Source organism: Nipponia nippon, unplaced genomic scaffold, assembly GCF_047370975.1.
Source record: "Nipponia nippon isolate SJK-2023a ecotype South Korea unplaced genomic scaffold, ASM4737097v1 scaffold_15, whole genome shotgun sequence".
Classification (NCBI taxonomy): Eukaryota; Metazoa; Chordata; class Aves; order Pelecaniformes; family Threskiornithidae; genus Nipponia; species Nipponia nippon.
In genome coordinates, this window is record NW_028262331.1 from 6,969,617 (window position 1) to 6,997,065 (window position 27,449).

At 42.8% G+C, this 27,449-nt stretch overlaps 1 protein-coding gene across 8 annotated transcripts in view; it reads left to right on the forward strand.

Moving 5' to 3' along the window:
• SPECC1 (sperm antigen with calponin homology and coiled-coil domains 1) overlaps positions 1 to 16,550 on the forward strand; it is a 102,940-nt gene extending 86,390 nt beyond the window's left edge. For all 8 annotated transcript variants that reach the window (XM_087751654.1, XM_087751653.1, XM_087751651.1 and 5 more), the window contains 3 exons: positions 9,570 to 9,686; positions 10,573 to 10,632; positions 11,405 to 16,550. In XM_087751654.1, coding sequence (XP_087607780.1) covers positions 9,570 to 9,686; positions 10,573 to 10,632; positions 11,405 to 11,494 — 267 coding nt within the window. In that variant the 3' untranslated portion in view covers positions 11,495 to 16,550. The remainder of the gene's footprint in view (positions 1 to 9,569; positions 9,687 to 10,572; positions 10,633 to 11,404) is intronic.
• The last annotated feature ends 10,899 nt before the right edge of the window (positions 16,551 to 27,449 follow it).

The window sequence follows — 27,449 nt, forward strand, 5'->3', positions numbered from 1 at the left end:
ATGCTCTGATAAAAAGGGCAATCTTGGGAGTTTTTAGAAAGTACAGGCTTAAAATTTCAAGATATTCTCAATTTTTTTCCAGAATAAATGTTTTCTTTTTCTAAATAAAAACCCTTATAGTGGAATGTGTACATGCAGTTTCTCTGTATTTACCAGCTGAACCCAGGGTTGGGACTGGAAAATAAATGCAGCAGCCAAATTGTGGCATGTTGGGAATAATCAGGTTGATTACCAATGTGCAAGCCCCCTTCACAGTGATGCCAATGCATAAACGTGCTCCTCCAGTGTAGCCAAATAACTTGAGCCAAGTTCTACCTTTTTTCACTTAAGGGGCTTTATCCTGTAAACAAATACAAGTCTCTGGATTGGAGGGATAAAATAAACGCCCATGCAGCTCTCTCATGCGTAACTTTCTATCCTGCTGGGTAATTTTAAAAATAGCATTTACATTCTATCCATCCCAAAGTCCAAGGCACTTTCCTTGGGTTGCCTGGATGCAATGACAATCAGAGAAAACACTGAATTGATCGGTCACCAGCTGGAACAGCTCCAACCTGTGAATTTCACTGGGAGAAAGCTGAGCCTTGCTGCCTGTTCCATGAATATCCTTTGCTGTTGAGACCTCTCCCCACCTTGTTTCCATCCTGTACCGTGAGCCTGCGGCAGTCTGCAGCCTACCCCTCCGCCCAAGAATTCCAGGACATGGCTAATCTCTGACCTCTCAATACAGATAATCAGAACTAGCTGTGGGAGCAGCCAGCGTGGTCATTAGCAATTCTGCACCAGGGCTCCAAGCAGGAAGTCGCTGGGCTGCTGTCTGGGACGCAGAGGGGAGCTAGTTCCTCCCCCTCCCTCCTTCCCCAGGGTATCTGTGTGGTCCTTGGAGCCATGCTGCTGCATCTTCATTCTTGCAGCTTTGGGAATGAAGGAACACAGCCCAGTCTGTTTCTTCTCTGTGGCATTCAGCAGTGGTGTCATTTATATGAGTTGGTGAGAAAGCTGATGGAAGTGTTAGTTGTGTAGCAAGCAGGGAGTTGGCTTTCAGCAGGTGAGCATAACAAGTATAATTTATACTAAAGAGCAGAAAAGAGATGCATAGCAAAAATAAGAACTGATTGGTATCTAATGGGATTATTACAATGAGGAGAACTTGTTAGTACCTGGTCTTGCTGTGTAATCCACCTCTGCCTCTCCACTTGTTTTGCCCACTCACCGAATGTGGCAGTGGTGGAAATTACAGAAGTACCAGTCACAGTTGATATATATCTTTTGTCACCATTACCTCATCTCTGAAATGGCCCAGAGATGTCCATAAAATTGCTTCTGCTTATACCAGCTCTCATTTGGTCCTGTATGTTTGTGTAATAAAAAGCCAGCTCCCTGTGAACTCAGCATTATACATTCTCTCTCTCTCGTTCAAATGGAAGCTGGTGTGCAAAGTGATAAATTAAGACCCTAAATGAGGAACATGTAGAAACCTCTGTTACTTCAGTAGCTTTTAGTGAGACCTTTGAAGTAGGTGACTTTTAGTATTGAGAATGTTGTCATGGAGTAATTTGCATTCAAAACAACTCATATTATTTGCTAGGAAAGGTTCAAATACATTCACTGTGTGTAACGTGCACTGTGCCAGCAACTACTCTCAACCCTTGTTCTCCAGAATTTTTTTCATTTTAAAAAGTCAGTCTTTATGTATTAAAATGCAAACAAAACCTAAAAAATGTGAACAAAGTATAGTGAAATGTTTGCCAGTCCACAAAGTGCTGGGAGAAATAGATCTGATGGGCACGAATGGATGCCGTTTGGCTCATTAGGGAGGTTACTCGTATGTATAGTTACAGTGATGATTTCAGTATCAGTAGTAACTGTTTTTCACCTTGCAAGCAGAGGAAATGGGAGGTCACATAATTACTTTATCACATATTACCTTAAATATCTCCCATTTGGTACTACTTCCATTTTCTGTTCTTGTGAAAACTGTAGCTATAGCGGGACCACATCTCTTGTAATCAAAATACGAGAACTAAGCTGCCTTGTAGAGGTCATGGACCTCCTCAATACCTCATGAAGAAAGAGCTGAGCTTGAGGAGTGCACAGATCATTTTAGAATGGCTTTACAATTTACTCTGAATGAAGTCTTTGAGACAAATCCTGTCAGATGAGCTTGTTTTGAGCACAGAACTTTAGAGAGCATCATAGAATCATTAAGGTTGGAAATCATGTTACCTGTTCTTGCCACTCTGACTCAACTAGGGAAGGTAATGAAGAAAATTGGACATGCCTTACTTTTTGGTATTTTCTCAGATCTGTGGCTTTTGAGAGACTGAAATAGTTGGGAGCTGAAAAATCTTTGTGTAGGATGCTTGGCAATAAGCTTGTTAAATTTCCTCTTTTTAAATGTTCCTGCTCCATGTGACTACTGTAGTCAACTGATGTTTGATGCTTTTGCAAAAAAATGTAGTCATAAGCTCTCTTTCTCATGTCCATGCTGAGAAGGCTCATTAATTCACGCTTACTGAAGCAAATGATAAACGGTAAGCCCAAGGCAACACCTGCGGTAGCAATGGAGCAAGGAGGAAACAACCTAGGGGAATGGGGTTTCTTTATAAAAAGGAATGTAGTAAATGGGATAACATTTAAAGAGCTGGCACCAGTTCCTTATTATTTCACTGCTGTAATTACAGAACAGCATTTTAACATAGCATTTTATGTTATCTGAGCTACGCTGTTTTGTATATGTGTTAACAGCAATAAAGATGCATGACTTATTGACACGGCTGGTAGAAGTATTAGAAATAATGGATGATGGGGATAGAAACACAAAGTTTCAAAGAAAGATTAAAACGATTCTTATGGAGACTGCATCCGCCTGAACCATTTGAACTGGGGGTATTAATACAGCCTGGAGGATAGAAGGTCACTTGGCTTCCTTCCCAATCTTGGCTAGCCACTCGATCTCGATACAATAAACAGTATTGCTGTTCCACAAGTTATTCTGGATTATTTTTTTCATCAAGAGGCTTTACGTTATTATTATTATTCCATTTAAGAGAAAAAGATTTGTTAGAGAATTCAGAAAGGTTCCTGGTAGTAGATCGACTAAATGTGGTAGGCAAAACACTTCAGACTTGCAGCTACCCATTGAAAATAGCTCTGTGCAATTGTCCGAGTCATCCGGGTGCACCCTGTAATTACAGAAGAATCCAGGCAGTCTTTAATTTTAGGCATTCATGCCTTTCATCCGTGTTAACTGGATCTGACCACACTTCTAATTCACCCATATTTCCAGTAGATTGCCCAGATGTTTCATACCTTTGCTGGAGCATTTTAGATGAACTGGAGTGTTTTGTTTGCTCTGAAGGTTAGGTCATGCTAAAAGGAGCCCTTCTTCACTTGTATTGCTTCTTAGGAAGTATTTAGAACTTGCCTATCCAGAGCTTGAAGCTTGTATGCTTCCTTTGATAGAACCTCTTTGGCTGAAACCTGCTAACATGTCCCCAGCCAATTAGGGTGTAATAAATGCAAATCAGATTTGCAGTTTCATGCAGCTATTGTTAAAGATGGATGGGTTTAAGTAATATTTAAGGTAATCAATACCTTGATCAGATTTTACATTAGAAAGGTCAGAGTTCAGATTCGCAGAGATGTGGCTCATGAAAAGGTGGTTCCTGTTCAGGCATCTGTGTCTAAATATAATCACGTAAAAACACTGAGCTGTAAGGCTTTTGGTCTGTGGAGGAGATGTGGGTCTCTGGTTAGTGATAAGCAGGAAGGATTGCAGAAAGCTGAGCCAGTTAAGGGGGAACTGCTATTAAAAACAAGGCAATTCCTTTTTGTTTATCCAATATATTTTCTTCAACTAGTTCTGTCTTCGGTATCTAAGTTTATATTCTGTATGGGCTGAACCTCAATAATTAGCCACTCTGGCATGTTCCTGCTCTGCAGTTCTCTACCAAGGACTTCTGAGAGGCAGGAGGGCATGTTGTATGCTGAGGGGGAAGGGTGGGAAGAATGATGCTAAGGTCATATTTATTGCAGGCTTTCTTCCACAGAGTTCCAGGCTAGCTTCAGGCTGATTCATGTCTATAATTTATAAATCTGGGTCTTACAGAGAAAATTATGACTCAAAGGGCCATTGCTCTGGGCACAGTAACAGCTGTGTAGCGGGAATATCTTGTGTCAGTATTTTAACATACTCAGGCTGTAACGAAGAGCGTATGATGTCATTGTTGCTTTTTACTGAAGGCTTGGAGTCAAAGATCTAGTGAAATCTAATGGGGTGGTTGTTTTTTCCTCATATAAATAAGAAATTGTTTTTAGTGAGAACAGATCACACAGATTTCCCTGTGTGTCTTTACCATGGCTCCCATAGTGCTCTGTTATCTGCAAGCAAAGGTCCTGTTCCTGGGGTGGGGGGCTAAGGTTAATGACTTGCAGGTGTTTAGCGTCTTTTAGAATTGGCCTGCCACTAATATCATAGATAATACATTTGCTCTCTAAATAACATTGCCTGGATTTTTTTTTTTTTACTTTGCTTACTGTCAGGTACGTTAATATTCATAGAAACAAACCATACTGGGTACTTTGGTACTTTCAGATAACTGCGCTCCCTGGTGTGCTTCCAGATCCCAGTCTCTTAATATTCCCAGTGCATGTATAGTAGTTCACTCATGAGCTTTCGTTTGAAGTGAATGAACTGTTTTCACTGACAAGAAGCCTGGGAACTACACTGGAAATAGTTTAGTCTTGATGCTTCTATGCTCTACACAGTACTCTACCACTATCCCAGCAAACTTTGTACCCTCACATCTTTCCGTGCTCCTTTTTACCACTCCACACAGGGTATGTAAAGATGGTTATGTCATCATGCTATAAAAACACCCCTCTTCTGGCCTGACTTTCATGTTCTTTCAAGATTTTCAACTACACCATCCCCACCTCCCCAGTTATTTTCTTAGCAGCACCATGGAAGACCTAGGTCAAGTGTGCGTAATATGGATATGATATGTCTGCTCCAAAGGAAGCTAGTAACCCTGAGCACTGCAGGCCTAAGCTACTCGGCACCCCTTGACCCATGGGCCAGGGGTTAATCTCTGGTACGGATGTCTTTAGCATGCCATCAGTGGATCCACACTGCTGACGATAGACAATGGGGTACTAGTGACCATGAGACACACTGTGACCATAAGATGGCAAATTTTTCACCCTGCGCAATGAGCGTTACAACTCAGTTTGATCTGCAGTCCCTATTCCATTTTCATATTTCTCCCTACATTCATTCTGCATACACTCTGATGGTGCATCTTCCTCCTACAGGGTGCCATCCTACATAGGTTAACTTCTAGGTCTCTCATGAGAAGCCGCATGCACTTTTTCAGAGCTTGGGGTGGGGGTTCTGCTGTAAGCGTACTGGGAGACAGAGAAATCACCAAGCTCTCCATCCTGCAGTTTGGAAGTGTACGTTAACAACCAGCACGTACACAAATAGCTCCCGCATATTCATGGACTGTGTGTTGAGGAATAGAGAGGTGTGGCAGAAAGACTGAGACAGGTTCCACTGCCAAAATAATCAAGAGCAGTGAATAGTTTCCAAGGTGTTCATTCCCTAAATGGTTTTCCTTTTTTTTTTCTCCTGGCTTCAGCGGAGCCAGAGATCTGAGAAATCAGGGTGCTTCTATTTTGACTTAATTCCTCTTGGTGTGGTGTAGTGGGGAAGTATTACAAGTAAAGCTGCAGTGCAGCAAAACACAGAAGATCACTTTTCATTTACCATGTTCTTATATTCCAAATTGAAAAGTAGTTAACACAGAATCCAAGATGAAATGCCAGAGAGGGCTTTATACCATGTATGAAATGGAAATGCATTTGTTTAGAGGAAAAAAACACAATTCACTGATGCTTGTTGGATACGAAAATGGCAACTAAGTGGTTTTGAGTATGTCTGTTTGTTATTGTACTATTAACTGAACAGTTGAGCTGAACCTTCGAACATTCATTTTGGGTTTGCATTTAGGACAAAAATTCAGATTGAGTTCGTTTTCTCTGTTGATCATGACATACCACTTTGGAGTAGATTTCATCTGTGGTTTAAATATTGTCAGCAGAACCCCATCGACATTAGTACTTCTTATCTCTAGATGTTCTTAGATGGGAGGAGGAGAAGAGTTTTAGGTATAGTTAAAACTACAAAGGCGAATAAAATTATCAAACTGATGCTCAGCTGGTGAAATACTGTAGGAAGGAACAGTTTTGTATCTCATGTGTCTCTCATAATGGCATCATGAAAACGAGGATAGGATATAACATTCCCACACAAACATGACTTGCCTTCTTGTCCAGTCCTGTTGCTTAAGTAAGGTTTTGTTTGTTCCTGTTTCCGTGGCCTTTGGCAGAGGGTGGGGGATGACCTCCGCTTTCCATTTCTGTCATACAATGAGAATATTGGCATTTGATGGTAGGCTATTTGCTGATAAAATATATTGGCCTCGTTAAAAACACTTCTGTAATTTGGCAGTCAGTCCTTTCCTACTAACTGCAGATTGATAAATAGTAAGTAACTTGTTTGTCTGAAATGTCAAGAAAGCAGAGTAATCCAGCTTCACCCAATTCCTTAACACAAAGTTGGACTTCCATGGAGCGACTTTATGGACTAGGCAAAGCCAAGACAGCTTTCAGAGCAAAATATTATTTTCTTGTGATGGTATCCAGCCACTGTGTCACTTTTCTTTTATCTCCATTGAGAGATATTAATTGAGCAAAATACAATGTGGTGGCTGGTGTAGTGCAGTAACGTCTGCTGCTGATGGCCTGCTTTCTGAGTCCATTAGATTTGTAGATTTATTACAGCCAGAGTATTTTAACCTGAAGTATTCTGTACTGCTTCAATTTGAGTCATGTTTGGTTATGGACATTTATTACTAATCTGAAATCCTGTCTGACTGGACAAAGTCCAGGTTGGACAACTAATCTGTGAGGCATCGTAAGTGAAGAGCATATGCTAAAATACTTCCTGTGTGGATTTTAGTGCGTCTGCATTGGCCTTTGTATGAGTGATGCAGTAAAAGCTTTGTCTTTTGGGGAATTTTGAAAGAAACCGGAAAACAGCTAAATAAAGATAACGAAGTGGCAGAGAGTCTGAGTTGAAGTTCAGCACGCAGGAAGATGTGGCTGGTGGGAATGATTTGAGGGTAGCTCCATTCCTGCCGTAGTGTGAGGATGGTGCAGTACCATCGTGTCCTGGAGCCTTCCATGCTCCAGCAGCTGTTACTTTTCTAAGCAATGTCACTTAGTTCACTGGCTGGTTTTTATAGAATCTCAGAATCGTTTAGGTTGGAAAAGACCTTTAAGATCCTCAAGTCCAACTTGTTAACCCAGCACTGCCAAGTCCACCACCAAACCATGTCCCCAAAGCACCACATCTACCCGGCTTTTAAATACCTCCAGGGATGGGGACTCAACCACTTCCCTGGGCAGCCTGTGCCAATGCTTGACAACCTTTTTGGTGAAGAAATTTTTCCTAATATCCAATCTAAACCTCTCCTGGTGCAACTTGAAGCCGTTTTCTCTTGTCCTATTACTTGCTACTTGGGAGAAGAGACCGACCGCCACCTCGCTACAGTCTCCTTTCAGGTAGTTGTAGAGAGCGATGAGGTCTCCCCTCAGCATCCTCTTCTCCAGACTAAACAACCCCAGCTCCCTGAGCCGCTTCTCACCAGCCTTGTGCTCCAGACCCTTCACCAGCTTCTTTGCCCTTCTTTGGACATGCTCCAGCACCTCGATGTCCTTCTTGTAGTGAGGGACCCAAAACTGAACACAGTATTCAAGGTGCGGCCATTTTAGCTGGTATTTGGAACTACAGCTGCTACTACAGCAGCAAAACTTAGCCATGAGAATTCCTTTGTGTGCTGGTATGGCCACTCAGTGCAAACAAGAGCATTAGAAAGGTCCCCTTGTTCACAGGATCAGAACTGGGCCACAAGCATATGTTTAACTACAGCTGTGTCTCACAAGAGAATCCCTGTGAAGAACCCCAAGTGCACTCTGTACTCCCAGTAATCTTTGTATTTTGAAGGAGTTCTTTACAGATGGGCTGATTTTAAAATACCAGTTTCCGTTTCTGTAATCACGCTAATCCACCTGTTGAATATAGCATGTTCTGGACTTCAGATGTCATGAGCAGGGAAACTGGGTTTCCTCTGTGCACCTGAGTGCCTCCTTGTAATAAGTGATGTGACTAGCAAAGAAGAATCCCACTGTCTAGCAACAAGGGGAAGGAAGATGTTTTTTGACCATTTAAACTCGCAGCCATATTAGACTATTTCTTTCAAAATATTTCCTTTCCACTGCCCTCCTGTTGGAGCTGGCAGTGGTGGGAGGGTTGCTACTGACAAGTCAGAGATTTTTCTAGCTCAGCTGTGGAGTTTCAATTGGGTGTTTATTAATATATCCATGCCCCCTGCAACATTGCTTCCTCGAGCAAACTCAGCCTTGTCATGTTAGGAAATGTGTGAAGACAAGATTTAAAGGTTTCTGGTTTCTTCTGTTCCATAAGGATCTTGTATTGTACTTGTTACCAGTGATGCAGCCACATTTATTTGTCAGTGACTATGGTAGTAGGAGAGTGAGCATCAGGAAACCTCTGTTCTGTCCTCAACTACTTACGGCTCATTTTGTGAATTAGGGTAGATGATTAAACTCTATATCTCAGACTTCCCATTCTTTATCTGCCTTTTGTTAAGCGCTCTGTGATGTGCAGATGAAAGATGCTGCATTGATAAAGAATATGAGAATGCAGGCATGCATTCATGGAAATAACTGCAAACTGGGCACATCTGCTCAGCTCTTGGAAAGCTGCCCATTCAGCCATGGCTGTTGCCAAGTTTGAGCCTCCCTCTCACGTACAAGTAAACACATTCTTTATTTAGGGCTTGAGGACTATTTTAGTATTTCATCAGTTTGATATCACTTTAGATAAGGGGCTGAATCAAGTCATAATTGTTAATTACACATTCTCATTAAAGCATGTGTCTGCTGTATATCAGAAGGATAACAGTGGTCAAATATACTGATTACAGTGCCTCGTTGTTCTGCAAATCCATCCCTCTGTCACACATCCTGAGACAAGCATGAAATCAATTATGAAACAGCATTTTAAAATATCAATGACTTCTGTTGTAGGTGCTGGAGAAATCATATTTCTGCTATTCTGTAATTGAAAGGGACCAGATAAAGTCCTCCTTCTTGCCAGCACAGGAAAATTGCAGCTGCAGCATGTGCTGCACATGGTATTTCTCGCCTAGAAAGCATTGGAGAGAGTCTCTCTCTGTTTGGGGCCTGGTGTGAAAAACATTTAACTCCTTAATAATCCCTTATCCAGGACTTTGAAACTTGCCATCCTACTTGGTATCTTTCTACTTGACATGAAAAAGAAGGGGAGAATGGAAAATGTAAACCTATGTTCCTTTAATAGTCTTGAGTTTTTGTTTCATGACTGCATAAAAGCTTGTTTGGAGATTTGTTGTTGTTGTTGTGTAGCACTATTCAGGGATGGTTCATGTCTTCTCTTACAGAATATTGATATTACCAACTTCAGCAGCAGCTGGAGTGATGGGCTGGCCTTCTGCGCTCTCCTGCACACATATTTGCCTGCACATATTCCTTACCAGGAGCTCAACAGCCAGGATAAAGTAAGTTTTGTTGTACCTGCTTCTACACCATTTGCAGAATTCACGGTGAACATTTTGATGGATATGTGGTAGAGACACAGTATTGCAAGATCTTAATCTTGATTGATACAAAATAAGTAGATGGGAGCAACAGTAAGAGGCAAGTATCAGTTGAGAACTTACAAAGCAAACAGACTGAATGAGAAGGGGAAGGAAACCAACAGTGAGCTCCCAGAGGGAAATGCAGGGACTACTGGATAAAGAGTTAGTGACAGTTGCCTGAATCCAGCGAGTGCTGTGGATAAACATGAAGACAGCATCCCGTTTGAAAGGCTAAAGCATTTCTGGACTCCTGAGTTAGCAGCGCATGTTAAAGGTTCTGGATCAGTAGGCAGAGAGATCATTCATTGAACTACTTGGGCAGCAATGTATCTAAAAGTCAGTCCATGTCAGCACATTCCAAATATGTTATTAAGACGCTCCCAAAGGGGAGGAACCTGGATTTACTTCAGACAGCTAGTATCTATTACAATAAGAATTATACTATATGCAGGAATGCCTTACATTAGTTAACACCTCTTCAGAAACCTTTCACTCATAATAAAGACAGAACCTCAGTGGGGTTTTTTTGCCCAGTTGTAATCAGTTTCACAAGAACCTATGTGTCAAAAACAGAGGGCTGTAGCTTGGGCAAAAGTAGATGAGCTATTCAAAGACAAAGAACTTGTTTGTGAGTATACCTTACTAATGTAAAAAAGTGTCTATGTGAAAGTATTGAATCTAGTCTTTTTTTGCACTTGTCAAATATACCTGTTCATTTAACCTTACTGATTAACCAGATGCAAGGTAGGGTTCAGGAATCATATTTTGATAATAATCCTTTCGAACTTTTGTTTTATTTTTACAGAAGAGAAATCTGCTGTTAGCATTTCAAGCCGCTGAAAGTGTAGGCATCAAACCCAGCCTGGTGAGTAACCTTCTTTTAGTAAAGGCAGATTTGCAGCAGACATCGTTGCAAAGCCTTTGTTGCCATGTGGCCAGTCCGTCAGCTTGCACTGAAAATGTTCACATAGTGCTAGGGAAGGCTGCACCACCATCTCTGAAAGTTCATAGTGTTAGGAGAACTTCCAGCAAGAATTTGTAGAATCATAGAATTAATGTAATTTGAAGGAACTTCTGGAGGTCAGAATGAGAATATTGATTATGTCCTCCTCTTGGAAGCTGATTCCAGATGATTCCTATTGTCATGGGCAGACTTGTCTGTTAGACCATTTCCTTTCCTTTTGTTTTAGTGTTTTAAGAAACAGAAGGATAATTTATTTGTTAAACTGTTTAAAAAGCCTTTTCTAAAATCAACAGTATAATGACAAGGAAGAGATAAGTTTAATATAAGGGAAAAAATATTATGGGGTTCATGAACATAAATACAGAACGGAAGACATGCAAAGAAGCAGCAATTTAAATGAAGTTGTATAGAGAACTGATCTTTGATTGCAGATGGAAGAAATCTTTTCAGAATGTAAAATGCATATAGCTGTTTAACTAGTTTGTTAACGAGTTTCAGAATTGCGCTAGGCCAGTAGATCATTCCCGTGGACTTTTATACTGTATATGGCTTTAAGGAGCTCTGTAATGGAAGCAGAAGTAGTGTTCAAATAGCCACGGCTACTCAGGGGACCCAGGGATGTTCCCAGTGGTGGTGCTTGACTAAATCTTGACAATGTGTCTGTCCTATGCAGGAACTCAGTGAGATGATGTACACAGACCGGCCAAACTGGCAGAGTGTGATACAGTACGTCGCCCAGATTTACAAGTACTTTGAGACCTGAGATGCAGAGCAAGAGGTGGACAGAAGTGGGGAAGAGAACAAAGAATGCTACAGATGCACTCGATCACTTTAAAAATCCACTTGCTCCTCTTCCACAACCAACCTAAGCTCTTAGTTTGAAAGAAAGCTCTTCCATAATTTTGATTAGATTACATCTGGGACTGTAACCAAATAAATATCCATTGACCATCTATACAAACCAAATTCATCTGTAATTTTATTCCCACGTGGAAATTGCAAAGCATTTTCTTTTTTTGGGATATTTCTGAAGAGGATCCCTTGTGCTAAACAATGTTTGCCTCAAACCAGACTCCACCAACAGGAGACCTGCTACAAAATGAAGTTCTAAATCGATGTGGACTATGCTGGCACTCAAGGGAGGCTGGGAGATTAATATTAATACAAAAGCTCACAAAAAATGCTCTTCTTGCCAAAACATGCTTAACTCATCCCAAATACATGTTGTTTTCTTGCCTCCATATATTTTATAAAACATCATGACAGATGCACATAAGTGCATAGGACCTTAACCTGAGTTATTCTCACGCGTCTGACCCAATAAGTACACTAGTTTGCTTGTCATACCTTAACCAGCAGGATAATAACAGGATCATTTGTAACTTGGAAACCATGCTCTGTTCCACCACCAGTTAGTGAAGGAACTCTAAAAGATCCTGTTAGGTGCTGGGACTTAATTTCGGATCGAACAGAAGTAATCTCCTTGAGGAAAAATAGCTTTATTACTACAACGTCATTACTTGATTACTACGGGAAGCTGGAGCTTGGTTTCCCAGCTGACTGTGCGGGCACAGTTGTCATAGGAATATTGCAAATCCAAGTTACTAGCTTTAGTTTGCAAGGTGCCAGTAATCAGGTGCTGAGTCTCTAAGCAATACAGTGACATCTCAGTAGTTCGTATTTTTGTGGATTGAGTAACTTCTTTCTTCTGTATTGATCCTGTATAATCAGCACAGATATGTAATTGCCATGTAAAGGCACGAATCTTGAGACGGCCTGTGCCCTGTACAATAAAATGTAGTCCACAAGGCACTGTTACACGCTTGGAAATGATGTTACCCTGTAAAGGAACACAGTAATATATGAGTACCAATGGAAGTTGCAGCTTCACTCTGCAAGTTACAAAGAATGTAACTGGAACCCCTCCCTGTGTCATGGAAATCTCTAAGGCGCCAGAGAATAGCTTTCCAGCTCAGTGATACTGTTAGTAAAATGTCTGAAAGATACTGTTTAATTTCCATTATACTGTTTCTCTTATTTCACCTCATGGAGTTAAATTTTCTGTTTGTCTCCAAGAACAGCAGGATCAAACAGGCTGCTTCATTCGTTCTAGGAGCAGGTGTTGGAGAGCATGCTTTGTACAGGACCTCATAGAAGGCTGCCTAGCAGCTTTAGATTATGCTGGTAGAAGAAGAGTTGTTTAGTTGGCATGTTTAACCCTGTGACCAGACTTGACGCTTTGTGAATGTTAATCATAGGGAGCTAGGGATCATTTCTCTCTTACAAAAAATAATAGTGCGTGCTCACTGCTCTTAACTCCTGAAGAAAGGCTCATGAAATAGGCACAAGCGATTTCACAGAAGAAACTTGTGTTCAGGTTTTCTGGGGCTTTGCAGGTGGCTGATCTCAGCCTCTGGCTTCCCCACAGGGCTTTGTTGTTTGTTTTTTTAAATACTATTTAATTAGTAAACAACCTATTTCAGACTTTGGTTTTCTCACAGCAAAATACAGGATTAAGGGATGGATGACAGTGGCTGAGGTCAGTGAGTGTATTAAACAGAAAGGAAGTTGGAGGAATGCAGTGTCTGCCTGTTTCACAGGAGGAGAAAAGCATCACTTGCTCTTAGTTTTAGACTGACATTTATTCTAATCCATCGCCCCCAGGAAAGTCTGATTCCATTCTTTTGAGAGTTTGTGTGATAAAAAAGGACAGTGGCACGCACTCACAGTGCCTTCGCACTCTGTGTCATCCTATACTGTGAGAAAGCAGTTGTAAGTGCTGACCACAGTTATTTCTTTGCAAAAGAGTGCTTTCTAGATTGAATTAACTCTGCAGTATTTTTCAGCATACACTCTGCCATCCCTTGAGAACATAGGATGAGTTGCTCTAAGTGTTCTTAGATAGAGTCTCCTGTTATGTGGTAAGATGGAAGAGAAAAATAGCTGCTAAGCAGAGTTCATTTAGGAAGGCAGTCACACTGCCGAGCCCCATTGCCTTGTGGATGCAGCAGGCTCTTTTCCCTTGAGACATCCATTGGCAGAGATCCCAACTCTCTCCAACGGGCTGTAGTTCAAAGCGTAGTGAAGTCAACACAGAAAATTCCATATTCCTCAGTGGGCTTTGGATTGGGCACTTGCAGGGATGAGAAAAACTGTTTTAATTCCCAGCATCTGGTAAACATTTAAAAGTTAGAGGACTCCACTTGATCAAAAAAAGATGATCTTAACCCTCTGGTCACTGCAAGCGTGTTCCATGTGACTGTCAGATGTACACTAAATATGTATGTTATTTAATGTGTCAGTATCATTTGCTTCAAGCGCTGTTCTGACATTTATTTTAATCTATTTCTCCAAGGCTTATTCTAACCTTAGAAACCATTCTGTTTGATCTAGCAGCTTTTTTTTTTTTTTCAAATTATTTTTGCAAAGCAATGTTTGTGTCATCTTTCTGCAGTTTATTCTCCCATGCCCCCCAGTAGCATAGACCAAACACTAATTCTACTCAATTCTAATGGTATATTCTTGAAAATTTTTACTTAGCTAAGAGTTAGAACAAGGAGCTGTCTGTCAGTAGGGAAAAAGATACTTAGTTTCACCATTTGCTCAGTGTTACTTTCCAGTCCTCAAACCTGCAAAACATCTCATTTTGAAATGCTGATACTTTGAGATTGAGAGATGCTCTTCCAGATTATTTTTTGAGATTAAGAATATTGTTTATTTGTTCATTTAACTGTATTTTTTCTTGTTTTTGAACCTTGCGTAGTTGCATTTCTAGACCTGGATTTTCAGAAATTACTGTTGGTTTTTCATGCTGCCTTAAAATTTGACGATGAATTTAAATTTGTCCCACAAAAGATGCTGCAGACCAGCCTGATTTTCAGAAAATCTACAGGCCCTTGTAAGACATATTTCAACTGCAAAGTTAAAGTTCTAGCTGCCTTTAAAATTAGAGAATTTGTTAATTAAGTTAAGCTAGAGGGTATAGGGGTAGTCTTCATAGAAGTTCTGAGAATCCTCTGAAAATGTCCTAGAATGAAACATGTGATGATACGACATGGATGGTGTAATGTGTTGTATCAGTAACAGTTTGCCTAAACTGCCTAAATCCTTTCTGACTTTGCCTCTTAGGAGTAATGGATCTTTCCCTGATGCAGGCGGATGAAATCTCTTCACCGTGTCACCATATGCTCCCTAAATATACAGTCGCTCTTAAACATACCTGCACATGCCTGTATGTGTGTACCTGGGTAGTCTCTCAGACTACAAGACACCAAATAGCTGATTTTGGATGAGCATGTGAGAAGAATGGTTAGGATGGGGATTTCCGTGAAGTTCCATGGAGGGATATCGCATCGTGTGACTGTTGTACTATAGCTGTTAGAGAGGAAGGAGATTAAAGTGTAGAAGGTATACAGTCTGACTCCCAGAATTTCTGGCGAGTAGAAGGTACAAATTGTTTCATGGCTTGGGAAGGTACAGAGGCGTTGAGAAGCGAGCCCAGAGTCAGCCCTTTAAGAAGGTTTTCTAGAAAGGCTGATGGAGCTGTTTCTGAAAGTATGCAATGAAACTGAATGGAGTGAAAGTCCCGCGTGTGAGGAGAGGCATATATGGGACATACATACCTGGGCCTTTGTGGGCAGCAAAGGACATCAGCTTGAGAGTCCTTACTGACTGTCATCTTGAGGGACATTTCTTCTAAGAGTGCAGCCTGGGGTGGATCGTGAGGATGAGGAGAGGAGAGAGCACAGAGCTTGCTGCCTTTGCCAGGTTCCCCTTCCTGTGCCTGTGACAGTCACGGAAATGCAAAGGGGACAAGATTTCCCGGCTCTTCCTCTGCTGCAGCAAGGCAGCCGTGCTAAGCAGAGTGATTTTTGACTTATGCACGTTCTCCAGTTTCCTCTCAGTGAGACACATTCTCTTTGAGTTTTGGCAGGTTTTCTTTTTGTAATTTGAAGTTGTTTTTTACAGGTTTTCTCTATGATTTTTCTTGTTTTGTATGTGCAACCAGTTATGTGCAAGTTTTCTGTCCAAACCAAGTAAGTGCACGCTGGCAGAATGATTGGTTCTCCCCTGTTTGATTCCTGACCTGGAACTCTTCAAAATCTACCTTTGTGCTTCCCTGACTTTCTCCCTTCCTTGGCAATGAAAATACGAGCAGTGGCTCATGGGGTTGTAGTTTGTACCTCCCTCGTCTCCCCGTGCTGACCGTACCGGGTCTGCCAGCAGGAGGTATCTGACGGAGCCAGCTGTTTGCAAAGCTGTGCCTTGCGTGTCTGATAAAAGGCAGTCTGTATGGGATGAGGTTATGCATTTTCCTGTCAGAAGAGGGCTTTTGCCTAAAAAGACTCAGGGCACTGAGCATTAAGACATTTTTAAACCCAGCAATAACTTCTACTATGCCTGACTATATTGGTTTTTACCAACACCAGTGCCATTTAGACTCACTCACCGGTGTGGTGTAGAATCAAGCTTATACCTGAACTGCAATTAACATTTTTCTCAGCTGATGGTCTCTATGTTTTTGACTTGCACGTGTGCCAAGTTCCACTGGGCAGTGCTGGACACGATGTTTTTATTGATTGTTGGTCCAGGCTCGAGTTTGTCATATGGGATAATCACCTCTAACAGTCAAGTACTTTTAGCTTTCTCTATTGGGTACAGATGTTACATCGTAATCTAATTTATACAAAGAGCACATTAGAATGTATATACTAGGCATTGCCAGATTTGGACATGCTAATATTTAAAGATTAACATTATTAAAATGTATGATGCAAAAATCTGTGTAATATTTCTAATAAATCTTTTTCTGTTTCTGATGTTTGTTGTAATGTTTCAAATATCTACATACAAAACAGATTCTTCTGCAGTCTGCTGGTAGGCAGGGCTCGCAGGAGAGTTGTTATAAGATACTCATGGTTCATTGATTCTCCTACGCTGGTAGCAAAGAAAATTTGGTCAGAATCTTCTTTTTTTTAAGTAACTTAGATGCATTTGAATGCCTTTCAGAAGACTGTCTTGGGGATAAAGGAGTGCAAGAGATCTCTCAGTTTCTGAAACAAATAGTGTTGAAGAGGCAGTAGGAAATCATCCTAGTGCAAAGGCAAGGAAAGAACACAGAAGAGACCATATGTCTCTGCGTTAGGAGCTCTTAAATGACTAGACGATTAAGAAAGAAGTAGTCAAAAAGTGGAAGCAAGGACTCATGACTGGAGTAAGTATAAAAATAAGGCACCAGAAAGCTAAGAGGCAAGATGAGTTACAGCTCACAGGGTTGCCCACCTGGTAGGTAGCTACAGGACATTACACAGGGTGCAGAGGATGAGCACAGCACCTGCATAGTGCTAGGAAGAGATTCCTCTGCTCTCGGTGAAACAAACCATACGAACACACGAGACTGAAATCCTCCGGGCATGCCAGTGACCTGGCACTGTTCTGTTTCCCCCAACGGAGAGGACTAGCAGCTGCTGATCTTCTGAAAGGAAGCCAGAGCAGCCTGGTTGAGTCCACCCCTTGCAGACTGGACATCACCGTCCGACCAGTGACACAGCTAGGGAGAAGGAAGTTTGTGTTGGAATTTCAGGTAGGGCTGAGTTAGGGAAAAGAGGGCAAAAATAATGACTCCCTGTCAAAACCAGAAAGCCAAGTGATGATCCTTGTGGTGACGTTTATTATAAACACTCTCCATGGAGTAAAGGGGGGCTTCTTAAACTCTAGACTGTATCCCTGGATAGAATTCCTTTTTCCAGCCTGCACAAAGAGGGCTGTGGAGGCCTGCCTTTGCTGCTGAGGAATTCAACCCTGTGGATGCTATGCTCCAGCCACTATCCAGTCTACGTACAGAGCTTTCAAAGATGCTGGGATCAAATTCCGGAAAACTTTTCACAGAGGCTGCTTTTATCACATGACGGTAGTGGCAAGACTAGAACAATCAAAACCGCTGAATCAGCAAAGAAAACGAGGATAAAAGAAATGGGCATTTAAATCTCTTCAGTGCTCTCAGGTACGTTTGTGTCCAGCTGGGCAGATGTAACCTCATGGGAAACAGTTCTCATTTACGTAATCCAGACGACTTTGCCTTTCCCCACCTAAATATCATGTTTTAGCCCTGGATTTTTAATGCTGGGCTGATCCTTTCCTGTGGCAATGTCACAGGCAAAGCAATGTTGTTTTGATGATTTGTCTGATCTGGGCAGCTTTATCTCCTGGACAAGGTATGACCGCATGAAATGGCAAACTAGAGTTCCTAATTTTTTCAAGGTGCCACTGCACTTTATTTTGAAGGTTTGCTGTAACTCACTTAGCACTAGACTCAGTATTTGCACCTCAGTTGTCTTCTGCAAAGGAATTCTCAGAGCCAGCCCTGTCTTGCTGTCTAGAAATCTCACCATCATCAGGAATGCAGGCTGGGGTTATGCTTAAAGTGTAAAGAGCAGGACTCTGAATACTTAAATTCATTGGTTGTGTGACCTTGGAATAAGGCATTTCATGTCTGTCTGTCTGAACTCCCAATCCTTCGTTGATCTATTTTCTCTTCCCTTTTGTCTGTCCTTGTCTTTTTTAGCTATGAAACCTTTGGGGCAACAGCTGTATCTGCTAGGAGTTTATACAGCCTCCAACCACAAGCTAGAGTTAATATGCAGTCTTATAACAGAACTAATTAATAATCAGACCAGATTGCTTTTGTAATGTTGTTTAGTCCCAATGGGGTGAAATCCTGGTTTCCAGCCCTGCTCAGGGAAGCTGGGATCTGTCGGGACTCCCCACCTGTGTTTGCAGCAATGACCCGGTAACGTGGGCGGGTTACAGGTTGGCATTCAAAGCTGTGTGTGTCTGACTGCCTCATTTCCATCCTCCTGTGACCCAGCCAGATCTTGGCTGAGGCATAAAATTGGTAATATCTGTCTGCACGTTATAGTAACTGCAATAAGTGAGGGGGTTAGGATTTTTCCCCCTGAATCGAAGTGTTAGGTATGCTTGTAAGACATTATCCTTCATGTCTGCTAGCAGCCAGCAATGTTTTGATGGGGATGATAGGCTCTTGAGTCCTGGGATGTGGAAAGGCAAAAACCCTTTCTGCCTTACAGACCAGTGAGCAAAAATTGCACGTGATGAGTCTCAGTCCCATTCTCTGTCTATAAAGAGATAGGAATCTCCTAAGACACTGCTGTGAGAGTTAATCTGTTCTTTGTACAGTATGGAGATACCAGTGGGTAGTAAGATACCTGTTACCACAGCTACTTTGGTTCATGTTTGCTTTGGTTTTAAACGGTAAAACAAGATATCGCTGTTGGCTCTTTAAAAACCTGTCCCCATAATCCTTGCTTGAACTGTAATTGCTACAAAACACAACGTCATGCTATCACAGACTGTGACTCAGAGCTTCAGCCAAACAACCGCTCATAAAAGCTATTTATGTTAAAATGGATCCGCTGCTCTGCTGCTTGACTTCGGCAGGTTACCGAAGCTGTGCCTGTGCCATGGTCAGTACATGCTGGGAAGCCAGCAAAACCTAACAGCCCAGCAATCAGGATCTACAGTTGGAAAGAGTGTAAGACAGTTCTTGTTTTTGTCAGAATTTGCTATATTCAGCCATTTTCAACTCTTACTGTTCGTGAAGTCCCTTGTTACCTTTCAGAAAATAGATTCTGCTTAGGAACAACTGATTCTGAAGACCTGCTGTCTCTTACTGCCCGACTTGGTGTTTCCATTACTGAAGGAAGCTGTTAGATTTTTACAGCCTGTGCTGTCTCAACTATTTTCAGAATATACACCAGCTGCTTTGATTTATTTGTTGGGAAAAGCTGGATTCTCTGTAGAGATTGTCATTGAGTAATATATGTGAATGTGTTTGCAAGTGGTTCAGCAAGAGACTGAAAATGAGAGTTGAAGTCAATATTTTCCCAGGATTATTTGTGGCTGGTCGTAGACAGGGTGAGATGGCAAGAGTCAGGACTGCTTTGCTGCTTAGTATGTTTTCATTGCCAAGTGCCTCCTAATGCTCAGAGAACATAGACTGGGGTGGAAAGAATAATTGCCTTCCTGACTGGTGCCTGTTCTTCTATTTGAGATAGAGAGAGTTTTGTTTGTTTGTATCCCCACAGTGCCTCCGACCCCTTGTGAACCAAGACCTCCCTGTGAACACACCGACCTGCTCCAAATGTGGGTTCCAGCATTTTGAGGTTCATGTTCAACTGGAGCCCCTGGCAGAGACTGGTGAAAGCAAAGTGCCACGACCTGATCTATATTTGACGCTGAAGACAATGCAGACAGTACAGTCTCAAGTTTAAAGCCCAGAATGAGCACTAGGAGTCTTGCGTTCCCAAAACGGTCAGAGACCTTCCATGGGAACTGGGACAGGTGTGCTAGTCACAAACATGGTTTCAACCTATGTGAACCCATTTGTGGTTCCATGACATGTGATGAAAAGGAAACTCTTGTTTTCAGGAAAAGCTTATTAACATATTTTTCAGCCTCCCCCATCTCTGAGCCAATCCTTTCATGTCTCCCCTTAGTCATTAATAACGCTCATTTTACCCAAAATTCCCAGGCTCCTGATACCTAAACGGATGGGATCTCAGATCATGGTTCTGTTATAACTTCTGAACTACCCTGCTTGCTTACTTTGAGTGGCCATTCTGACTCCTAGCAGGTCTTTCCAAAGACACTGGGCTTCAAAATCTTCAGAGACATCACGCTTTCCAGAGACCATCCCTACCAGAAATCTTCTGGGAAGAGCAGAAGTTTCTGTAGTGCTGTAATTCCGAATGGCCATGTTTTCAATTTGGCTTTTTAAAGAGCATGTGGCTCAGGAGAAAGGAACTGGGATGTAAGCTGCAGTATGCAGAAAGCCGTTCCTCCCGACCCCCTTCTACTGACCAGCTTCCAAAGCCAGGCAAGCATCTGACCCCATCTTCTTGGGCTGTCCAACTACCAGTGTCACCGGTGTATATATAATAACGACTTTGTCTCTCTCCTCTTTCTAGGTTGCAATAGCTGTAGTGATGTTTGGACAGGAATTCAGTGCAGGTGAGCATTAGCTGAGGAGTTGTCCTGGTTATCCACGTGTGTGAAAGAGAGAAGCCATAATAGATGGTAAAGAAGCACAAACAATACGAGTAGAATAAGAAGTCTTCCAGATGGAGACTTGGTGGGCTGCAAAGGTCAGAACCAGGTGGCTGAAGTCTCACAGGTATAGTTTTTCAGAATTTGATGCTGGAAAGCTACAGGCACAAACTCTGGGTAGCAGGACCCTGAAGTAAATGTCACCCAGAAAAGATGGCAGTCAGATTATGGGGGAAATCAGTGTTTTTTATTGAGAACAGCAGGAAGAAAATGAAAGCTGTAAAATGCCAGTGTGGGTAAACATTATTCACATATCTAGAATGTGAACTGCTGCCCCTTCTTAAGTACATAGCAATGACCGAGGTTTTATCCTTACCCGCACATCATGAGTTTAAGCTGGTTAAAGAGAATGTAACAAGATTAAGAGAATTAACATGGGAGCAAGTGCTTTTTCTAACCTGCTCCACACAGACAGCTGTACACCTTCTGTGCAAAGCTCCATCTTACCACTTGGCTTAAAAAAGAAAGAGTAGGTAGCAGTTCAAACCCTCGTTCCACCTTGATGTGCTGTCATTTTTGTCTTCGCAGACGGCTCACCCTTTCTCTCTCATAGTAAACCACTCCCACACTCTAAGCAAGGAAGCAAACCAACTCCTCAGGTTAGTGATTCAGCAGGACATACCCAACATTTTCCCAACAGGATCGAGCTCCTGGGGAGGGAGGCTACCACCGTTGCTCTGCTTGGCTTTTCCAGTTATAAACTGTCTGTTATTTTCCTTGCCAACATAAAAGCTACAGCCAGGGCAGTTACAGTGAAAGCAGTGAGCGTGGCCTCTTGCTTATTTGTAATGCAGCTACCAGTATTCAGTTCAGACAACCCAACATATCTGAATAGCACAGTAATAATAATAATAATAATAATAATAATAATAATAATAATAATAATAATAATAATAATAATAATAATAATAATAATAATAATATGCATAGCTCAGCCCTTGAGAGCAATTGTACTGCCAAGGCCCTGGAGAGCCATTCTGGAAAGGGAGAGTTCAGTCTGAAGCTTGCAAAGAGGCTAGTAAAATATTACAATTAATAATAAATAATATGCTATGGGATAGCGCAGTCTGGGTTCTTCCCCTTCAGCTGTGATCAAGAAATTGCTTTCCTAGCGACTAAGTTAGGAGGGTTTCCAAAAAAGTCTTGCAAGGATGGAAACCACACTAACCAAGTTCTTGGGCTTTCACAGTGGTTAGCACTAGGTTTACATAGCGCTTTTGCCAATAGTTATGGAGACTGGGCAAACCAGAAAAATCTCATCTCTTTGTGATGGAGAAATACAAAAGGGGCTGTAATAATGTTCAAACAGGTTTTGAGTGCAAGTGCAGTATTTGCTGGCAGCTGAGTGTGGAGCCAGAGGCTGGTCCCTTCCCCTGCACTGGCTGATTTGAATTGTGTGTGTGTGTTCTGCAGTTTGCCCTTTGCCACAGCTAAGCCCTTTAACCCCTTCGTGACCTGCACGGATCTGCGTGTGAAGGGAGGCTAGCTATTGGAGGTCGAGGATGGTTTTCAGGGCTCTAGCTGGAACCTAGGACACCACAGGTTCATGGCTTCTCTATATGCTACAGCTGTCCCCTGAGAGCTGGATATAATCGTAATAACAGTAATAACAGATATTTACAAAGCTTGGTTCCATCTTGCACCGAGAAAACAGGCTGAAGGCTTTGAATTAAATCTGTCTTTTCCCTAGAATCTGAGCATAATTCTATATTTGGAGCTATTGTGTTGCACTAATTCAAGTCTTCTCATCGTATTCATTTGGAGCTCCAAATGTCACAGTTTTGCCTAAAGCGGAATGGCACTGAACACTGGGGATAAGAGCACACTTCCCTGCACTGTCAGGGTTTGGCAGGGAGCAGAATCACTTCTCCTTATTGCTGCTGTGAAGTGTTGGTTGGGAGCGAAGCTCTGAGTCAGGCCGTGGCGCAGGCACTTAGCAAGTCTGTTTTCTTAGGGGCATGAAGTTGTGAAGGTTTTGCCCAGGAAGCAGCCTGAGCAGTGAATAAAGCAATCACAGGTTGTTCGAATTGCCAAGGGCATCGCTGCCTGTCCAGCTTCACCCTGGGCTTTCCACTGCTGATGCTGGCCTGGAAATGTAACAACGCTTCCCAGTTTCTCTGGGGAAATTGGCTGTACCGGCTCCGCCAACATAAAGGAGACAACTGGGCCCGGGACCTGCTGGGAGCCCCGTGCAGGTGGGACCTTGCAACCAGGGCTCAGCACTGTAGGGCTTCATACACTCCTGGCCTGAGCTGCAGCTTTCATTTAAAAATACTGCTGGAAGAGGTACTTGGCTTTTCATCATGGAAGGTGGTTAGTAAATAAAATCAAACACAGAGATAAATTAAAAACTTCTTCAAAATGGTATCCTCATACCCTTGCCTCCACTCAGCCAAAACCCTTCCTTTTTAATTTCACCACTGTTTATAGTTTATTTTTTTCAGTCTTGTGGTGACTTTTTTGTTTTCTAATGAAAGGTGTAAGATATAACCCACAATTTATAAAGAATTCACACACCTGCATTGTTACAAGATGAGTTCTTGCAGATAATTTAAGCACCAGTTTTAAATTCCAGGATAATATACATTTATTATCTGGCAATGACCCTGGGGAGTAGGAAAATCCAAGTTTGTAGATCTGCAGTTTATGATCTTACCATGATTTTTCTGTTTTGTTTTCCAAGGAGTTTGCAGACTGACTGAAATCTCCAGTATGGAAATAATTTTCTCTGGAATTTCACTCTTCGCTTTCCTTTCTCAGTCTCTTCCAGAGAAACGCCTACAGCGATAGAGTGGCACAGCGGCAAACCTCACCATTCACCTCCATCATTGTTTACTTCAGAGCTCATCTGGAATCTTTGACATGCTAATGCTCAGCACAGCAATGCAGGCAATAAATATTCCGGCAGGGCTGAGTACTTGTTTCACCTGCCTGCATACCAAGTCAGCCTCAAAAACCCTGTTCCCTTCACCTAGCTGGCGCAGACTGCCTGTAGTTCAGCCCATCATTGGCAGTTCCACTTTGAAGAGGGCTTTTGTACCTGCTGCATGGTTTACAGGTTATATTGTGCCTTGGGAATCCTTTCTTGGAGTCAGGTTCAGGACAAGCTCTGTCTTGTCCTGCAAACCGACTCAAAAGTACGAGTGAAGACTTGAGCGGTAATGGGGATTTTGTTCACAAGGCAGTGCTAGCTCTGCTGGGCAAATGGTTCCTACTTAGCAAGTTGTGGCCGAGGCCCGTTGCCCTGGCAGTCAGACACAGCCACATGACAGACATAGGCTGGTTCTTTGTCCAGCTCCTCATGTCCACCTCGCAAATCCCTACTGTCACCACTGTCACTAGCCGTTCCCTTCACTGATGGTCCTTGCAGGGGAGACAAGTAATGAAGAGGTTAGAAATGCAAGTGCCTCCTGGGGAGACCTGTGTGTGGAGGCTTGCACTGAGCCTCCGTGGACACAGAAGGGCACATGCCATGGCACGGGACTGTGCCACAGCCTATACTCCAAAACAGAGCTTGTTCAGAAAGCCCTGGGGACGACCTCTGCCTCTCTTCCTTATTTCCCAGTCTCCCCTCTCTCTGGACAGTTTTGGGACGGAGCTGCCTCTTCACGGAAGGGGATGGCTAGCAGCTGCTTTGCTTGCAAAGCCACGAGGTACAGGGCTAATGCCCTCTGCCACCCAAGAGCCAGTTCTACTCAATACCGCAGCTCTCGCAGGTCGATGAAGGTTGCCAAAAGTCAATATGACAGATGTGCCTGTAGCAGCAAGACAGATGAACTTTTTGTCTGGAATCCATCTTTTTTTTTTTTCCCCCCCCTGTTTTTGAGACCCAGAAGATGCCTGTGTCCCTCAGGCAGAGACACTCCCACTTCAGTGCTTGCTATTCCTCTGTTTAACGCGCGCTTAGCGCCTGAGATGGCAAATCCGGCTGCAGGACCAGCCAGAACATCTCAGCTGTCCCTGACTCCGGAGCTTTTCCTTGTGTTTATAGACCTGTCCCTGAGGGACAGCCCAGGCTGGCCGGGCCCCTTGTCCCGTGTGCATGGAGAGATGTGTGTTAGTGGGGCTCCTCACCACTTCTTTGTGGCTGGGCCAAGAGTACTGAAGGTGTCAAGACAGAGCTTGTTAGGGAAGTCCTCACGGAGGCCCGAGACCGTGCAGAGGCCTCACACAAAAGAGATCACAGAGGGCTGCAGGAAACCTGCTGCCTCCAAAGCGGCAGCTCTGCTCCCCTGGGGACTGCAGCGACAGAAGGAACAGCACGTACGAGGCTGGTGGGCTTCTGCCAAACCAGAGAGACATGGGCTATGGCCACGCCAGGGTGTTGATCCTGTCTCCCACTGCATCGCCATTCATAACGTGGGATCTGTTTAAATCTGTTTCCCTCTGAACAAAAGAGCCAGATTAAGCCTTACACTTGAAAGAAACAAATTGGGGCTGGTGCTGTTTCCTACATGAGTAGTGAGAGACAAATCCCTAAAGCAAAATAGAATCCAGGAAAATAATAGTAATGGTGATTCATTTGTCTCTGTATCTGACATCTTCGCATCCGACGGTGCTCCAGTGACCTGTTGCCGTGTTACTATTGCGCTCTGGTTCTTGAATGGATTCCACAAGCTGCAAGCTTTGGGCTATATTTACCTTGCTATTCGTGTGACTTCCTTGCTCCTTTACAGACTCCTGTATATAAATATGCACATTAGCACCTGTGGATTCATCACCCTCGGAGCCCCAAGAACTGCAGAGTTTCACAACGCCTGCTCAGATGATTACTTTACAAGGCCAGCACATTCTGTTGGTATTTAATGGTAGGGTGTACGACGCCATATATTTTAAAACGGGGCTCGAAGAATGCAGCTGGAGGGCAGGGTCGGTATCTCTGGTTGGGAATGGGCTCATCCTACTCTTACCGCCAGCAGGATTTAACCACGTTTGGTACAACAGAGCCGAGCACGCTTGTCCTTGGCTCCACCTGCAGCTAAGTTGCATTTGGAGTAAGTTCAGTTGCATCAGTTAATGCCAGAATAAACCACCGGACCTTGGCAAAGGCTTCGCTGCTTTGGAAAGCCATGAATCTCCGTGTAATGCAAAATCCATAATATCCACAGTGCCTTACTACCTGTCTCACAGAAAGACCTTGCCCAGAACAACCTATTCATCAGAATCTGAAATAATGGTTTCTCTGTCCATGTCTGACTTGATAGACCACAATTTCCCTTGGCTCAGCCCGTGAAAAGTGCTTCCAGGATCACAAAAGCAGATCCTTTTCTAATAAAATGTATCCACTGCAAAAAGTTAATTCTCGTTTCACTGAAGTGCTATAAAGCAGCAGAAGGCTTCTGTTGGCACATGTTTTAGATCTAGGAAAACAATGTGTGTAAAAACCCTGATGTAAATCCATTGCTTTGGGGGAAAAAGTGCTTTTCCATGATCGTTTACCACTGTTTACATGATTATTACAGGCTCTGCACGAGGGAAGCTACACTCATCCCAAATTAATAAATAAACCAAACCAGTGTGGGCAAGTTCAGGATCCAGCCGCCGCTGGGAAAGATGGAGCAGCCTGGCATGGGGGGGCTGCGTACCAGCAGCCTTCAGCTTTCCTCAAAACTCTGTCGTTCCTTTCAGCGCAGTCCCAGGCGGAGACCGAAGTTTGAGTCAGAGGAGTTATGTGCTTGCCTGTTACTGCCATCGCGAGAATCGGTCCTTTCTTCGTGCCGGCAAAGCGCTTGGAGGATACGAGGAGCAAAGGTGTTTGGCGGGAGGGCAAGGGGCAGCGCCACTCCCCAAATGCAGATCCTCTTGTCCAAAAGGAGGAAGGGGACCTTGCTGTATGTCCCCATCGAATTAAATATAGCAGGGACATGGCTTTCCTGTAGCACCCTAGTCATCCTGAAGCGCTGCTCCTGAGCTGTCCACCTTGAAAAAAATGGCTTCATTCAATACGAGTTAGGAGTTCCCCTCATGTCTGTCTGATCCAAAGCATTTCTAGTCAATGAGAGTGTTTCCTTTTATGCCACTTCCCTAGGAATAATTTCAATCCTCTTTTTCCCATGTGTTTTGCTTTAACTTTGGATCCCCAGAAAGCTTTCCCTTCCACAGGATTTCATTTCCAACTTTGTTAAAAAAAAAAAAAAAAAACACACCAATGGCAATTTCTTTTACTTTCTGTTTGCTACAGGAAGGTTTATTTTGCCTACCGGTTTGGAATTTTTTCTAGTTTCTGTCCTGGATTATTTAGTACTGATGGATGCTACAAAACCGGTGTGACGTTCAACCTCCGATCTGGTTGTGTTTTGATGGTGAACACAATATAAAGCATGAAAGCTGTGATAAAAAGGTAAGTAGTTGTTAAATTATATTTATCTTCATATTCTCTGCTGGTTTTAAGATCCACCAGTGCAGACAACCCCTTTGACTGCACAGGTTTTAATTTTTTCTGATCCCTTAGACCTAAACTCAACTACTGTAGCCCTGTGAGTAACAGCGTTTGCTAATCCATGGCATTTTGCCATTTTCCTACATCAGGAAATGTCTCGTTGCATGACAACTGTCCACAGACTGAGCGCTGTCATGATTTTTGTGAAATCTTT